Source organism: Hippocampus comes, unplaced genomic scaffold, assembly GCF_001891065.2.
Source record: "Hippocampus comes isolate QL1 unplaced genomic scaffold, H_comes_QL1_v1.1 scaffold175, whole genome shotgun sequence".
NCBI classification, from domain to species: domain Eukaryota; kingdom Metazoa; phylum Chordata; class Actinopteri; order Syngnathiformes; family Syngnathidae; genus Hippocampus; species Hippocampus comes.
In genome coordinates, this window is record NW_017805556.1 from 51,869 (window position 1) to 69,021 (window position 17,153).

Here is a 17,153-nt window from a genome sequence, read left to right on the forward strand (position 1 = left end):
TGGGGGGGGGGGCACCACAAAGCATTTATGCTGAGGGCACCAAAATGGGTAACGCCGGCCCTGGTTTGGGGGGTTGTTTTGGGAAGTATGAAGCCACTTTTTAATAAACTGAAAAGAATACTCAGTTTTAAGGGCGTCCAAAATGAGCGATTCGAACTACCCCAGACCAAGATTACACTCCCTTTCCTGCTCCCTGCTGGCATGCACTTACACTGCTCTTTCAAGGTTTGGTGTGCCGTCACTTGACTGTACAACGCTGCATTGTTGTTTATTGACTCATTGTGGGAGGTGATGATTTTTATTCATGAATGTCAAGAGGAACAATCACATGGAATATAGACCGTATTGGTTCAGTGGCAGTGCATGACCAAATGCCCACTGAACTATTGTTAGCTGTGGATTATTTCTAGTGGTTTCATTTATATAAATTGTACAGGGTGGCAGTTGTCATTAGTAACTGACAAAGACCAAATGCGTTTAAGTGACTTTGTGTGCGGGCATCTCCATGTATATCCGGGGGGGCCGAAGAAGAAATAAAATCAGTTGAGGATCAGATAAGAATAAATTAGAAACCCAATTTAAAATCACCTCCAGAACCCACCTGATGACTATTTAAGAAAGGAAGACTGCTCAGTAATCTGTTTACAAATTCAACAAAGTCTGCAGCATACACGATTACGTATTATACTTTAAATACTTAATTACTCTAAATCAGTGGTGTCTAAACTTTGGCCCGGTGGCCATTTGCGGCCCAACACCCATTTGTTAACAGCTTGCAGCATATACTAAAACTACATTTTGACATGACAATGCTACTTAAAAAAACAAAACAAAAAAACAAACAAACAAACAAACAAACAAAAAAAAAAAAAACAAAGTTTGCAGGTGGGAAGAACTAGAAGTGTAGTTGTGGGGGGACGTGAGTAACGGGAACTACCACTACAACTAATCAAACTTTTCTAGATATCCAAAGACACTATTACATTCACAGCTAAAATAGTAAGAGAAGTTCTCTTTGTAACACGGTGAGAACAAAAAAAAAATTAAAAATCTGTTTCATAAACATAAAACAGTTCTCCCCACTTTCTGCTTTGTGTCAAGGTCTGATTTGTGAACTTCTTCTTCTTCTTCTTCTTCTCCTTTCGGCACGTCCCTATTCAGGGGTCGCCACAGCGAGTCAGTAATTTCCATCCGCCCCTGTAAACCGTCCGACCAACTCGCATGGTCGTCTTGGCAAAAGTTTTACGCCGGATGCCATTCCTGACGCAACCCTCCCCATTTCTCCGGGCTTGGGACCGGCACTGGGGAACAGTGCACCCCCAGGGGAGGGCACTGCTCCCCAGCGGCTGGGTTTCAAGGTCTGATTTGTGAACATATCACATTAATGATCCTCAAGTATTGTCATACAATGTATAATTGATTGAGTATCCCCCCCCCCCCAGTTAATAAGCTAATGCAGAAAAGAAATGTAAAAGTGACTTCTGCGTCTTTCTCCTTTTCTGTATGTGGCCTTCAGAAGAAAAAGTTTGGAAAGGACTTCTTCATTTCACTGATCTGCATTCCCTTCCCCATGCAGCATTCCCTTCCAAATGTGCGTAAACAAAGTAGCCAACAATATTTTTTAGGGCAAAAACATAAATGTGACGTTTCTCACTTCAAAAAGAATACTTTTACCAGCAAGAACATGCTCTTAAGATTCACCTTCATGATGACGATTTGGAGACCGCAAATCCTTTGGGTTCCAATAAGGGGATACACAAACATTGTTGTATTTACTTAATATTGAGGAACACACCCGTAAATTGTAATTCTGTTTTGATTCATATTCATGTAGTGACACTCTTTCATTCACAAGACCTGAAAAAGTGATTTAAATCGACAGTTAATGATGCTGAAAGATTTGAAACAGAAGGAATGGTTGTGCTTTTCTTTCACGACTGATATATTCCGTTAATATTAACATTTCTAGTGTTGCGGCACAGTGGACAACTGGTTGGTGTGTCAACCTCACAGTTCAAGGGTGCAGGGTTCGATTCTGGCTCCGTCCTTCCCGTGTGGCATTTGCATGTTCTCCCCGTGCCCGCCTGGGTTTTCTCCAGGTACTTTGGTTTCAACCCACATTCCAAAAACATGAATGGCAGCTTAATGGAACACTTGAAATTGGCCGTAGGTGTGATTGTGAGTGGGAATGGTTGTATGTCTATGTGTGCCATGCAATTGGCTGGCAACTGGTTTAGGTTGTCCCCCGCCCAGTGCCTGAAGACAGCTGGGATAGGCTCCAGCATGCCCATGACCTTCATGATGATAAGCGGATTGGGAAATGGATGGATTGATTTCTAGTGTTAATAAAAGCAATTCGTTTTGGGTGTTTTGAGAAGTTCAACATTACTTGGTGTCATATTTTAACACTACACACTGACTAGCGTCATGTAAAATAAAGACTCACCATCAACTACCATCAGAGTTCTTACACACTCCATCTAAAAAAATTAACACTTTCACAAGTGTTATGTTACCTGGACTAATATAGACATGGCGGCCCGGCAGTCCAGTCGTTAGCATGGCAACCTCACAGTGCAGAGGTCGTGGGTTCGATCCCGGCCGGCTCCGGCCTTCCTTTGTGGAGTTCTCCCTATGCCTGCGTGGGCTTTGATTTCCTCCCACAATCTATAAACATGCGCGGCAGGCTGATTGAACACTCTAAATCAGTGGTCCCCAAACTTTTTCCTGTGAGGGCCACGTAACTTTCCGCTTCTCTGATGGGGGGCAGGGATCAGTTTGTAACAGAAAAAGTGTGACTGCAAGAGTACCTGAACGTAAAAATGTGTTGTTTTCCAGAAACCCCCACCAAATCAAATAACTTTTTCTGGATTTTTTTTCACAGAACAAAACTCAAGGAATAAATAATAACACTATTAATGAAATAAATAATAATGAAATAACCCTTTCACAGAAAAAAAGGCAGGAAATAAATTACACAATTTATTAAATAAATAATAATCAACTTTGCTCTGATGAAGTTTATGCATGACAACACAACCTTCATGACAAAATCCCAAGTCAATACTTTGCAGCACAGTGCTTGCTGGTGAATTAGGCAGTGATTTTGAAACTCCGTTCTTCCATCTCCTGGTTCATGCATCCTATTTGACCCCCGAGACGCGCCCACTGTACTCGGAGCCCCGTCTGTTGTGTTGCTGGCCAGCTTTGACCAGCCCAGGTCTAACTCTTCCACAGTTTGGTGCACTTTGCCCAAAATTTCCTCCCCCATCGTAGTCCTTTTGAGACTTTGGAGGGCTGCCAGCTGCTCGCACAACTCAAAGTTTGCGCTAACTCCACGAATAAAAATTAGCAGTTGCGCTGTGTGCTGCTCGTCCGTGATCTCATCCGATGTTAATGAAAATAATTCAAATTCTTTAGTCTTCTGCTGCGGCTGGGCGTATACATTACCCGCGATTTCTTTGATATCTCTAATGATTGTACTCGCTTATAGACTTGCGGTGCTAAAGATGTCTTTCTTCTCGGGACACACCACCTCCGCGACAGCACTCATGCATTTCTTGACAAACTCTCCATCAGTAAAAGGTTTCCCGCTGCTTGCTATCAGTTGAGCAAACTGAAAGCTCGCCCGAACAGATGGCTGGTTCAGCTGAGCTTGGCGTACAAATGTATTTTGCTGAGCTAACATTGCTCTGTTTGGCATTGACAGTTTGTCTGCTGGCATTTGGCCATGCAAAGTATCGTACTTGTTGTTGTGATGGGATTCATAGTGTCTCCGCAGATTATATTCTTTGAATCTCGCCACTGCCACCTAACAGATGACACAGCCAGCCTTATCTTTGCATTGAACAAAAAAAAATCGTTTCTCCACTTTGGGTTAAATTCCCTGTATTCTGAATCATTTTTTTCTCTAACCTAACCTTTTCGTCATGATTTCACTCTCTTTGAGAGGGGCTGGTCTAGGATTTTTTTTTCTGGGGTTGTCAGATAACGGCACAGACCGCAGAAGGATGGAACAAATGTCACGTTATATGAGTTTATGAAATAGTTACTAACCAATAGTTAATAATGAAAAAAATTCAGAAATAAGGAATATTTTATTGCAGAAGCCTAACTTTATGATAAAATACAAATACACATCGATGAAAAATAAATCAAAAGACTCTGTGGTATTGTTCAGGGGGGCCGGACCAAATGTGGTAGCGGCCGGATCCGGCCCGCGGGCCGTAGTTTTGGGGACCCCTGCTCTAAATTGTCCCTACTGTGAGTGTGAGCCCTGGGATTGGTTGGCAACCGCTTCAGGGTGTCCTCGCCTACTACCCGAAGACAGCTGGGATAGGCTCCAGCAACCCCCGCGACCCTGGTGAGGATGAAGGAGATCGGAAAATGGATGGATGGATGGATAATATAGACACTTTTGAAGTGATGCAGTTAACTCTATAGGTGTTGAATTAAAACCGCCGATTTTGCTGTGTATGCCAAGTAAATACAAGTGTATTTACTTGGCATACACTAAGGATGATAACAGATCACATTACTTGATTAAAGGATTTATTGTCATGATTCGGTTTGGGACCAACAGGTGGCACTGTAGGGCTTCCCCTGCAGCTGACACCTGTTGGTCATGAGGTAATTAGTGCTTTAAAAGGACTCCCAGCCCGAACACTCAGTGTCGGGTCATTGCTGCTCTTTGCTACTGTCATGTTTGTTTGTTGCCGTTTCTCTGCTGCTGTCACGTTTGTTTTGGTCATGATTCTGTTTTAGCTTCAGTTATGATTTTTGTTTGCTACTTTGGACTATGTTTGTTTTGGATTTAGTTTTCTCTGTTTTAATACACTTCTTCAAGTACAACCTGCTCCTCCCTCCTGCCTGCTTTTTTGGGATTCACCACCACCTCGCATCGTGACATCTATATTGACACTTACTCACAGATTTTCAGGTTTTTTCAAATTAACGGACAATTAGTTCATGCAATTCATACAAACAAACTGATCTGTGTGGAGTTTGTATGATTTCTGTGATTGGCTGGCAACCAGTACAGGGCCCCGCCTAATGCCTGATTTTTAAAATGAGACGTGCTGCAGTATAGAGCAACACATTTGCGAGCTGCCGATCATTTAGAACAAATGTCCTTGATTGTACCTCCTTGTTTGCCAAAACCTTTCCATAGACATCATGTCCTTTATCCTTTTCTACATTTAAAATTAAAAACAATGCATCTCTTTTTGTCTCTTATCAAGCTGGCCGAGAAAGACAGACCATAATTAATGGTCTGCGATCCTTTGCGGCTTCCACTTGCGTTCGCTTCACCCCACTGAATGGCCAGAGGGACTTTGTGGACATCCAGTCCCTCTCAGGGTAAGAAAAACACAAACCTCTCACTCACCTGTTCTCAACTCAACTCAACTGTATTTATAGAGCACTTTAAAACAACCATCGCTGTATACAAAGTGCTGTATAAAGTGAGCAAATATTATATATACAACAATAAAACAACAAATTAACAACAAAGACAGTAAAAAGCACCAAACAGTAAGACTAAGATCAAGTCTGAGTCATGCCATGTCAAATGCCATAGATGACAAAGGAGTTTTGAGATAAGTTTTAAAGATGGGCAGCGAGGGGGCTTGCCGAATGCTCAATGGGAGGTCATTCCAAAGAGAGGGACCAGCAACGGAAAAGACTTGATCCCCTCTGAGCCTCCGCTTAGTTCTTGGTACGTCTAATAATGTCTGGTCCGCAGACCTGAGGCGGCAGGTGTGTAGGGGCGGATGAGTTCAGAGAGGTAAGGTGGCACAAGGCCATTTAAAGATTTGAAAACAAATTATAGAATCTAAAAAAGAAAATGTATCGGGAGCCACTGAAGGGATGCCAAAGTAGGAGTTATGTGCTCCCTCTTACGAGTACCAGTCAAGAGGTGAGCAGCAGCATTCTGGACCAGCTGGAGACGCTTAATGGAGGATTGACTGACTCCAAAGTAAAGTGCATTGCAGTAATCGAGCCGGGATGTGACGAAGGCATGAATTACTGTCTCAAGGTGTTCATGAGAAAGGAGAGGCTTTACTTTAGCCAGCTGTCTAAGATGAAAGAAGCTGAATTTAACAACGGCACCAATTTGCCGGTCAATTTTAAAGTCACTGTCTTTTTTAAGACCCGAGTTTGAGACTGTTGACTTAAGATAAGGAGACAGGGGGCCCAAGTCTACAGGATGGGATGTACAAGGGCCACTGGGATCAAATACTAGCACTTCTGTCTTCTTTTCATTGAAATTCAAGAAGTGTTGTGCCATCCGGGTTTTGATTTCCTCCAGGCAGGATAAAAGGGGGCTTAATGAGAAAGTGTCTTTTTTGCTCGGTGGGACATAGATCTGACAGTCATCTGGATAACAGTGGAAGGAAATACCATGTTTCCTTAAGATGGTACCCAATGGGAGAAGGTACAATGAGAACAGCAGAGGCCCCAGAATTGAGCCCTGTGGAACACCACATGACAGTTTGGCAGTACGTAACTCAGAGCAGCCAAGGCTAACACAAAAGGTTCTGTCAGCTAAATAGGACCTAAACCACTCTAGAGCGCAACCGGCAATGCCCAAGTGCTGCAAACGAATATATGAATATTTCATGAAAGATCGACTCCCATTCAAAGATATTTCAACAGTGAGGCCAATTTCTTTATTTTGGCTCCAGATTTAAAAATAATCAAAAGAAGATTGTAAAAAAAATAATCAAAAATTAATCTTTTATTCCAAGGTCATCAGGATTTGACATACAGCTGAAGAAAATAGCAATATTTCTTTTAAAATTATACATTTTTGGGGTGAGCAAAACCACTAAGACAGACAGAACTAACAAAATATGACTTCAGAATCACTTATGCACAATACTGCATCAAGCTGACTATCCATTGAGAACCAAAGCTTTGCATCCTTCTATTGAGATGCTTTTTCAGGAGTTGGCCTCATCAGTCTCGTCTTTAGCAGGTCAAATGCAAGCGGATTGTTGATTTGGCAGGAGGTTTCGGGACATTGCCTTGCTGCATGATGAGTGGAATACCAGTCAGTTTACTGGTGGACAAAGACTTTAATTTGTTATTTTTCTCAGTCGTTTTTCTTGAATAATCACCCTTGCTTGAAAACAGTAAGTGCATGTCTCAAAACAATTCCTTACACTAATAAAAGACAATGGATTCCTGCTAAAGCCAATGCTAGTGTATGTTAGTGACAAATATGAATCATTGCGGCGCCATCATACAAGATGGCGCCGTGTGAGTGACAGACAGCAGCGCATATCCCTGTGTGAGTTTCTTTTCGTCTTTTTATTTTATTTATTTCGTCTTCCTATTTTGTTTTGTGTGGTTTTGTACCCCAATCCTATGAGGGGGAGATGGGCATCTTCATTTCTGATCATCTCCATTATTTTCTTTTACTTTTTTACGTTTACTGTGGAGTGCAACCCTCAGAGCCTCTAGATTCCTATTCTTTGCTTGTGCCCTCAGTGAATTGTACACGAAACAAACTCTGGATGAGAATAATGATAACGACAAAAGTTATAGTGCAACAGCTCTGATCGCAAGATGCAATTGCAGACTGCTGAGCACTAACAACTTCCGGTGACGCAGGTAATGCGCCACCATAGGTTAAAGATTACCTGCTTTATTTTATTTTATTTTTTAAATACTTCTTGTGAAAATGAGACTGATAGGATGATTCGGGTGCAGTGTACATAAACACAAAAAAAATATTACTAACATACACAAAGACACACAAATGGTTCTTTTTTTTTTTTTTTTCCTCCTCTACACCCCTCGTGATCGACCAGTCCATGATCTACCGGTCGATCCAATCCACGTAATGGGCACCCCTGGTTAACAGTAAGGACCAGCTGTTAGCTTGGCGGGCTAACAGCGGGCTACTGGCCGGTGACAAACCAGACATTCCCTGTGAGTTGAAGAGGACGAAACAGGGGTGTCGGGCAAGGAACGCCACAGAAGGAGGAGAAGATACAAACATGTCCTCCAGTCCGTCATCATGGGGAATGTAAGATTGCGCCCTAACAAGATGGACGAGCTACCGGCGCTAACCCGGCATCAGAAGGAGTACTGTGCGGCTAGCCTGCTGCTACTCACTGAGTCATGACAAACAGCGATTACAGTGATCCCTCACTTATCGCGGTTAATGGGGACCGGGACCACCCGCGAAAGACGAAAACCCGTGATGCAGGGAGTGGTAAGAGAAAAAGGAGGGCGACTGGCTGTGTTTGTGAATGACAGATGGTGTAATCCTGGGCACATCACTATCAGAGAGAAACTCTGAAGCCGGGACATTGAGCTGCTAGCCATTAGCCTCAGGCCGCACTACCTCCCGAGAGAATTTACGCATGTCATAGCTGTGACTGTTTATGGTCCCCCGTCGGCGAATGGCGATGCAGCGGGTGATGCCATTATGTCTGTAGTGAACAGGCTGCAAACACAGAGCCCCGACGCCCTGCTGATAATTTCTGGGGACCTTAACCATGTCTCTCTGTCATCCTCCCTACCAACCTTCACCCAGTATGTAACCTGTGCCACCAGAGACAATAACATTTTTGACTTGTTTTATGCCAACACCACCCCCTCCCACCTCTTGGAAGAGCGGACTACAACATGGTGCATCTCCAGCCTGTGTACAAACCCCTGGTACACAGTCAGCCAGCTGTGACCCGCATGCTCAGAGGATGGTTCACGGAGGCTGAAGAGGCTGCTTTGACTCAACCAGGTGGGAGCTCTTCAGTGAGGTTCATGGGGAGGACATTGATTCACCCACTGACACCATCACGGATGACAAAAACTTTTGTGAAGGGAACACCATACCCACCATGACTGTGCGGTGTTTTTCCAACAACAAACCGTGGATTACTCCCGACATAAAGTCCCTCCTGAAGAAGAGTGCTTTTGTGTTGAGAAACAGAGAGGAGCTGAAGACTGTGCAGATTCAGCTGAGGAGAAGGATCAGAGAGGGGGGAAAGGCCTACAGGGTGAAAATGGAGGACCAGATACAGGCCAGTCATGTCACTGGTGTCTGGAGGGGCCTGAAAACGATCTCAGGCCACAAAAGCCCAAAGACAGTGACTGACAGGGACAAGGACTGGGCAGATGAACTAAACCGTTTTTTCAACCGTTTCGACCAGACATCTGTCCCTCCCCCCAACCACCAGCACCCTCTGCAGCTGCACTCACTACTGCCCCTCACTATGGACCTCCCCTCCTCCCCCCCTCTCACGACCAGCTTCCAACACCAAACAACTGCCCTCTCAACCAACACCACACCTCTAACCCCAAGTCTGGTGAGGAAACAACTGAGGAAGATGAAGGTGAGGAAGGCAGCAGGTCCGGACAACATCACTTCCCGGCTCCTCTGGACCCGCTCTGACCAGCTGTGTGACATTGTCCAGCACATGTTCAACCTGAGCCTGAAGCTGGGCAGAGTTCCACAGCTGTGGAAAACTTCGTGCCTGGTCCCAGTGCCCAAGAGCCCAAACCAGAAGGAGCTCAACAGCTACAGATGGTGGCGCTGACGTCTCACCTGATGAAGACCCTGGAGAGACTCGTCCTCGCCTACCCGAGACTGCTGGTAAGCTCGTCAATGGACCCGCTGCAGTTTGCCTACCAGCATGGCATCGGCGTGGAGGACGCTGTTACACATGGAGAAGGCTGGGAGCACTGTGAGGATCATGTTCTCTGATTTCTCCAGTGCCTTCAACACCATCCAGCCTAACCTACTGGGGGACAAACTGCAGCACGCCGGAGTGGACCACCACCTCATATCATGGATGACAGATTACCTCACAAACCGGCCACAGTACATGAGGGCACAGAGCTGTGAGTCGGACAGGATTCTCTGCAGTACCGGGGCGCCGCAGGGGACTGTCCTGGCTCCATTCCTGTTCATTCTCTACACCTCGGACTTCAGCTACATCACTCCAACCCGGGGGTCGGCAACATGTGGCTCTTTAGCGACATCTAGTGGCTTCCTGGAGCTTTAAGGAAAAATGTTTGAAAATGGAAAAATATTTTGATAGTAGGCTAATATAGCTCAAATCCATATACAGACGCACTGCAGCTCCGAAAAAGGAGAGGTGTGGTGTTGTTTTTTTTTTAAACGTACACTTTATTTATGCTTTTTACAGTCTCGACAAACACAGACACGTCTGTGTCCGACTCCGTGCCTTCTCTCTTCTCGTTCAACTCAAGAGGCGTTGTGAAATAAAATGAAGTTTAACAGACTTTTGGAAGATGTACTCGAAGGCTTAAGGAGATGATGGAGGGGGAGAGAGTTCCGTCTCGAACTTCTTCATGGGGACAAGCGTTTCCTCCTCCTCCTCCTCTCACAGGGCCTCACGTCGGTATTAGCGGCGGAATGAAGTACTACAGTACTCGGAAAAAGGCGCGCAATACAAAATCTGACTGACAGCATCTCTGTCCGAGAACATTTTTCGACATACCTGTACCCGCAAAAATGTTCGTATGTACCGTTGTTCGCAACACGAAAGTTTGTAAAGCGGGGAGCGCCTGTAGATACATGTTGTAGCTCCGAAAAAGGAGAGCTGTGGTGTTGGTTTTTAAAAACGCACACTTTCTTTATGCTTTTAACAGTCTCGCAAACACAGACACGTCTGCGTCCGACTCTGTGCCTTCTCTCTTCTCGTTCGACTCGAGAGGCGTTCAAAGACAGCCTCAGAAAAACTGAAATTAATGATCACTTCACTGACACTAAGAAAAGCAAAAATAATGCAACAAAACAAAAAATCAAGCGAGGAAATTACAAAATAAATTCTATGGGGGCGTTTGTGAACACACAACAAAGGAATGAATAACAAACAATTCTGAGACAGTATAGTGTCCTACATACATACAGCATGTGTTTCCTTCATTGTAAGTTTTATAGAAGGCTTTTATTTTTTTTGCGGCTCCAGACATATTTGTTTTTTGTTTTTTTTGTCCTATATGGCTCTTTCAACATTTTGGGTAGCCGACCCCCGGTCCAACCTGCCACCTTCAGAAGTTCTCTGACGAATCCACGATCGTAGGCCTCATAACAGAAGGAGATGATCGGGAGTGTAGGGGACTGACGGAGGACTTTGTGGACTGGTGCCTGCAGAATCACCTCGAGAATCACCTGCTTAAATCTTATATTTTATATTGCATTCTGTAGTGTACTGTGTACAGTTCATGTTTTTCAACATTTATTTTGTGTATGCAAATACTTCGTTTAAAAAAAAAAAAAAATCTACTTTCTTCCCTCCAAAATTTGCTGCTGCAGATTGCAAATTTCTTCATTGTGAGACAAATAAAGGTTTTCTTATCTTATCTTATGTTCTTGTGGACATCAAAGATTAGTCATGTTGTCCATATAAAAGTGTACTCTGGAGGAATGTTCCGATATGGAATTTGGCTCAGGTTTAGATGACTATTTTCCGAAATTGAAAGTTACACATTTGCGTATTTGGAAGACTAATCATGTAGTGACATCGACATTGCACTGCATTCTTGCTACTCTCGTGGGCATCTGATGTCAATTCAACATCAATGTGACATCAAACACGAATGTGAAATCGTCATAATTTGGTCAAAAACATGAATCAGCCTCAGTCCCATCCATTTGATAGATGTTAAATAATGATATTATTTCTTGTAATTTTGACATTACTTCAATAGACCTTCTTTGAAATTTCACCCAAATATTGATATTCATGTCGGGCAAGTGGTGCAATCCGACTGCTGGCTAGCTTGGGCGGCTCAGTGTTCCAGTGGTTAGCGCGTCAACCGCGCAGTGCAGAGGTACCCGGTTTGATTTCAGCTGCAGCCTCCCTGTGTGGAGTTTGCATGTTCCCCCCGTACCTGCGTGGTTTTTCTCCGGGTACTCCAGGTTTCCTCCCACATTCCAAAAACATGCATGGTAGTTTAATGGAACCCGCGAAATTGTCCCTAGGTGTGAGTGTGAACATGGATGGTTGTTCGTCGTGTGTGTGCCCTGCGATCTGCTGGCAACCGATTCAGGGTGTCCCCTGCCTGCTGCCCAAAGACAGCTGAGATAGGCTCCAGCATCCTCCACGACGCTTGTGAGGATGAAGCCAGATGCTGATATTGATATTGATGTTATTTTGGCATTGCAAACTTTTGCAAAAAATAAAATAAAACAAAAAAAAAAAATCCTGTAATGTCTTGTATCATAAAAATAATTGGCTTTATTTACATATCTGAAGGTTCGGTCTCACTGGACCTTCATTAGGATTAAAAGCTGATGAAGGTCCTACGAGACAGAAACGACCTAAATAAAGCCAATTCTGTTTGAAATACTTAGACGGTGCACCAGATATTTGCATTTCTGCAGTGTTTCATACACACAACCTTTTAAATAGCAATTCGAGAAAGTGTGTGATCCCACAAACATAGTCAAACAAAATCTATTACAAAAAATATTTATTCATAATTGCACGCTGACAAAGTACAAACAGAAATCGCTCGTCACAAGGAGCCAGGAGAAACAGGTATTAACAAAAAGTGCTTGCAAAAGGCAAGGTAATAATAGTCGGCCAAGAGTATAAACAAAATGACGAGAGTCCAAGAACACGAAAACAAACAAGAGCACGAACAAGAAAAAAATAATATCAATACTTAAAAATTAGGTACTAGAGAGCAAAAATGACAATGACAAAATCGAGAGGTCTGCAAAACAACACTTTAGCATGAGCAGCAAACAAGGTCAATAATCCAATGAAGATTTTGCAATAATGGAGTCCTTTAATACATGGCTTAATTGATGAAACATTGGCAGCAGGGGAGGCCCTCCTCTGCCACCCTGAACTGGTTGCCAGCCAATCGCAGTTTTTCATCAACATGACTCAAGCAATTGATCATGCAGTTGTTTGGGAAACCGCTGAGAATTATAAATACTCACTTTCATGAGTGTGCCAAAGCAATTGCAACTCTCTCAAATAAACGAGAGACTGCTTTTTTGTTGTGTACAAGTGACATAAATAGATGAAGATTGTACAAGTACTTGTGATTATTTCAAATCTGATCTGGGAAATGTATCAAAACTTGTGTTACTTGACCAATATCGAATCTTAAATGTCGGTTTGTTGGATAGTGTATTAGTATGAGTTTTTGAGAAGATGCAGAGGAATTTGTAGGAGGGTGAGCCCCTAATTCAGTTTCTGATCAAAACTTGAGCAACACCATTATAAAAAAAAAAAGGTCTTATGAGCACTGGATGGAGGTGTTTTGTTTATTTATTTTTTTAATAAAGTTTTGTTATTCTTTGTTCTCTTGCAGATGTTATTCATTTGTTGGACGTCGTGGTCGTGGTCAAGTCGTGTCTTTGAGTCGCCAGGGCTGTGTTTTCCGACAGGTTATCCAACACGAATTGCTCCACGCTCTGGGATTCAATCATGAACAGACTCGATCTGACAGGGACCGGCATGTCAGAATCCTCTTTCAAAATGTCATTTCTGGTAGGATTAAGTTAAACCCTCATACACCCCCCCCAGCACCCCTTCAAAGTATATTGTTGCTTTACAACAAAGGCCTGAAGTTTGTCTAAAAACGTGCAGAATGAACAATAAATTAACATGCAACAATTTCCTACAGGAATGGAGAGCAATTTCAGAAGGCTGAATACAAGAAATCTTGGCACTCCCTATGATTACACCTCTGTCATGCACTATGGAAGGTAATCCACAAATAAAGGGCTTTACACAGATCTGGTCATAAAGTACTTCCGTATTGAGACATTAAATATAACATTAAACAGATTATTAAAAAACATCTCACTAGTGCAGGATAAATTTGACGTAGGAAGCAAACAGAAGGATGGAAAAAAAAATCGCTCAGTCAGTAGTAGACAGACAGCCAGACAGATCACCAAACTTTAACGCGAAATAACTTCTCTATGTTTCAAAGATGTGAGCCAACATGAATAACAAATATTTTTGTGCATGTTTGTAACAGGTTTGCCTTTTCCAAGAATGGACAACCAACAATAATCCCGATCCCGAACGGGGATGCAGTCATTGGTCAGGCAACCAGAATGAGCCCCATTGACATTCGTCGGGTGAACCTTCTTTATGACTGCAGAATGTACCTTTAACGAAACCCAGCAAACAATTTCTAACCCTGCTTGATTTATTGTCATAAAATGTTTGCTCACATTCTACTTATCTCTTTTTTCGTGTACTTATATAAATCACAGCAAAACAAAAAAAAAGTTTCTCTGGTTTCTTCTGCCGTTTTGCACGTTCCTTGTAGTTGTGAAAAGCAAAGTGATTGATGTACACTCGCTTCTTGCATCTTAACCTAATGCTACATTAAATTATTATGTCAAATACTGTACCAGTGACAATAAATGGGTTTATTCCAGATCCATTTTCCTAATCCAATAAGAGCCTATTCCAGCTGTCTTTTGGCCAGTAGGCGGGTACACCCTAAAATGGGTGCTAGCGAATGGAAGAGCTGTCATGTTCCTATTCTTGGCCTGGCCAGCAGGTGGCAGACTGAGCGGACTTTCTGGCTGCACACCTGCTGCCAATCTTTCATTAAGGAACTATGTATTTAAGGACCCGCAATCTGTCAGATGGTTGTCGGAGTATTGTTTTTGCCTTGCTGCTTCCTTGCTCATAGACTGTTTTGCTATCGACCTCGTCGTTTTTCGCTTTTTGAACTCTTGGTACCAATGGTTTTGTAAGTATGGTTTTTGTTTTGTGATTTGGCTTTCGCTTGCGTTTATTTGATGCGCTGTTATTTTGTTTGTCTTCTCGGTTCTTATTTTCCTCCCTTGCCTTTTGTGCAAGCGCTTTTTGTTATTCATTTTTGTGCCCTCTGTTCCTTGTTTTGACCAGCACTTAATGTTACTTCTTTGTCGGTACGATTTTTGTATATTAAAACCTTTTTGCTATGGAGACCTTGTCTGTCACTTTTGGGATCCCAACTTTATTCGGTTCGTCCGAAATGTGACAGAATACTCCGACCAACATGGATCCTGTAAACACCAACAAGATTATGACCGCCTTGATCAGACAACTGGTGGGTCAGCAGGAACAAGCTCTCGCGGAACTCTGGGGAGCGATCTCCCTGCTGTCTCAACAGCTCGAGAATTTGGGTTCACGGGTGGAGCAAAACGCTGCCACAGGAGTACCATCCCCCCTGACCGTGGAGTGGGAACCAAATATTCCACACCCACCGCGTTATGGTGGTGAACCTGGGCTGGGTGGACAATTTCTTCACCAATGTTCGTTGGTGTTCGACCAACAACCATCCACCTATGCAAAGGATAAAACCAAGGTGGCATTTGTAATGAGTCTGTTGACTAGTCAGGCGGCGTCATGGGCGTTGGAAGTGAGCAATGCCAAACCCGGGCTTCGGTCTTCCTTCCCTGATTTCGTGGCAGAGTTTCGTCGGGTCTTCCACCAGCCGGATATGGGAAGAGAGGCCGAAGGTCGGTTATTAGATTATCGGCAAGGAAAGCAATCAGTGACCGACTACTCTATTTCCTTTCGTATTTTGGCTGCCCAAAGTGGTAATGGAGACCGCGCCCTTTGTGGATTGTTTCGTCGCGGTTTAAATTCATCCTTGAAAGATGAACTGGCTACCCACGATGACAGCACTACCTTGGAGGAATTCAACCTGGCACTCTTACTGGACAATCGTATGCGGGAAAGAGAGCGGGAATGCGGAAGCGAAGGGGGTCATATTCGTTTCCAGCCCCGACATGCTGGAGGCCGGCCTGCTTCCCATGAGTCCTCGCGGTCGTCCGGACCAGAGCATCACACCGGTACCGGGGCTGTCGTCGCAGAAGGGGAGCCTATGCAGCTGGTAGGAGGACGTTTGGGTCCGGAGGAGTCCAGGTCGGGACTTCCCAGGAGACGAGAGCTGGACGGTACTATTTATGGTCAATCACTGGCTCTTCCGGTTCGGGCATTGGTGGATTCGGGGGCGGACGGTTGCTTCATTGACACCAAAATGGCTAACGAACTGGGTTGTCCGGTAGAGGAGTTAAATGAGGTCAAAAGGGTTCACGATCTTGATGGGCGACTCCTGGCGGAGGTGAAACAGATCACAGGCCCTTTAATGTTGAGGTTGTCAGGCAATCACGTCGAATGTAGGAAGTTTTATCTGATGCGGTCCCGATCCGTACCATTAATCCTGGGGTTACCATGGCTAAAAACACATAATCCGGTCATCACATGGGAACGTTCTGCGATTGAGAATTGGAGTCCGTTTTGCTATGCTCACTGTTTGCAGTCTGCTGCAGGGGGTAGACGGCTTCCTCGTAATGATCCGCCTGAATCCATTTGTTTAGATAAAGTCCCAAGCATCTACCATGATTTGCGACAAGTGTTTAGTGAAGACCGCGCTCAGTCCTTGCCGCCACACCGTCCGTACGATTGTGCCATCGACTTGCTCGCTAACGCCCCTCTTCCGAGTTCTCGCCTGTATCAAGTTTCCCACACGGAACAAGAAGCATTGAGGGAGTCCAACTTTATTCAGTTCGTCCGAAACGTGACAAGGGCACACACACACAAACAACCATCCGTGCTCACACTCACACCTAGGGACAATTTAGAGTGTTCCATCAATCTACCATGCATGTTTTTGGAATGTGAGAGGAAACTGGACAACCCGGAGAAAACCCACAGTTCGAGAACATACAAACTTCACACAGGAAGGCCAGAACCTGGAATCAAACGAGGGACCGATGCACTGTGAGGCGCACGTGCTAACCAGTTGGCTACCATGCCACCCATTCTAATTGTTATTATTCACACAAAAAATATAGCATTTTGGGGGACCTAAACATGCACAGAAATTCACCAAACTTTGCACACTCATGGACCCTAGTGAAAACAAAATGGCTCAGCAGTGTCACCTACAGGAATTAAAAAAAAAAAAACAATCAACCACAGGGTTTTTTTCACTGTAGCAAATTTGATCTCAGATGTAAGCACACACACTCACACACACACACACACACACACACACACACGCACACACACACACACAAACGTATGTGTACACGCACACACAAACGTGGGTGTACTCTATTTTTATTCCAATAGTGCATAAGTATGAGCACACGCTTATTTGACACTACATATTGTCAGTGTAGAAAGAAAAAAAAG

The 17,153-nt window shown here is 43.9% G+C and overlaps 1 protein-coding gene across 1 annotated transcript in view; it reads left to right on the top strand.

The window, feature by feature from the left end:
- Nucleotides 1-14,365, top strand: part of LOC109521796 (low choriolytic enzyme-like) — a 25,321-nt gene extending 10,956 nt beyond the window's left edge. The window contains exons 5-8 of the mRNA XM_019879851.1: nucleotides 5,241-5,358; nucleotides 13,312-13,490; nucleotides 13,627-13,708; nucleotides 13,987-14,365. Coding sequence (XP_019735410.1) covers nucleotides 5,241-5,358; nucleotides 13,312-13,490; nucleotides 13,627-13,708; nucleotides 13,987-14,125 — 518 coding nt within the window. The 3' untranslated portion in view covers nucleotides 14,126-14,365. The remainder of the gene's footprint in view (nucleotides 1-5,240; nucleotides 5,359-13,311; nucleotides 13,491-13,626; nucleotides 13,709-13,986) is intronic.
- The last annotated feature ends 2,788 nt before the right edge of the window (nucleotides 14,366-17,153 follow it).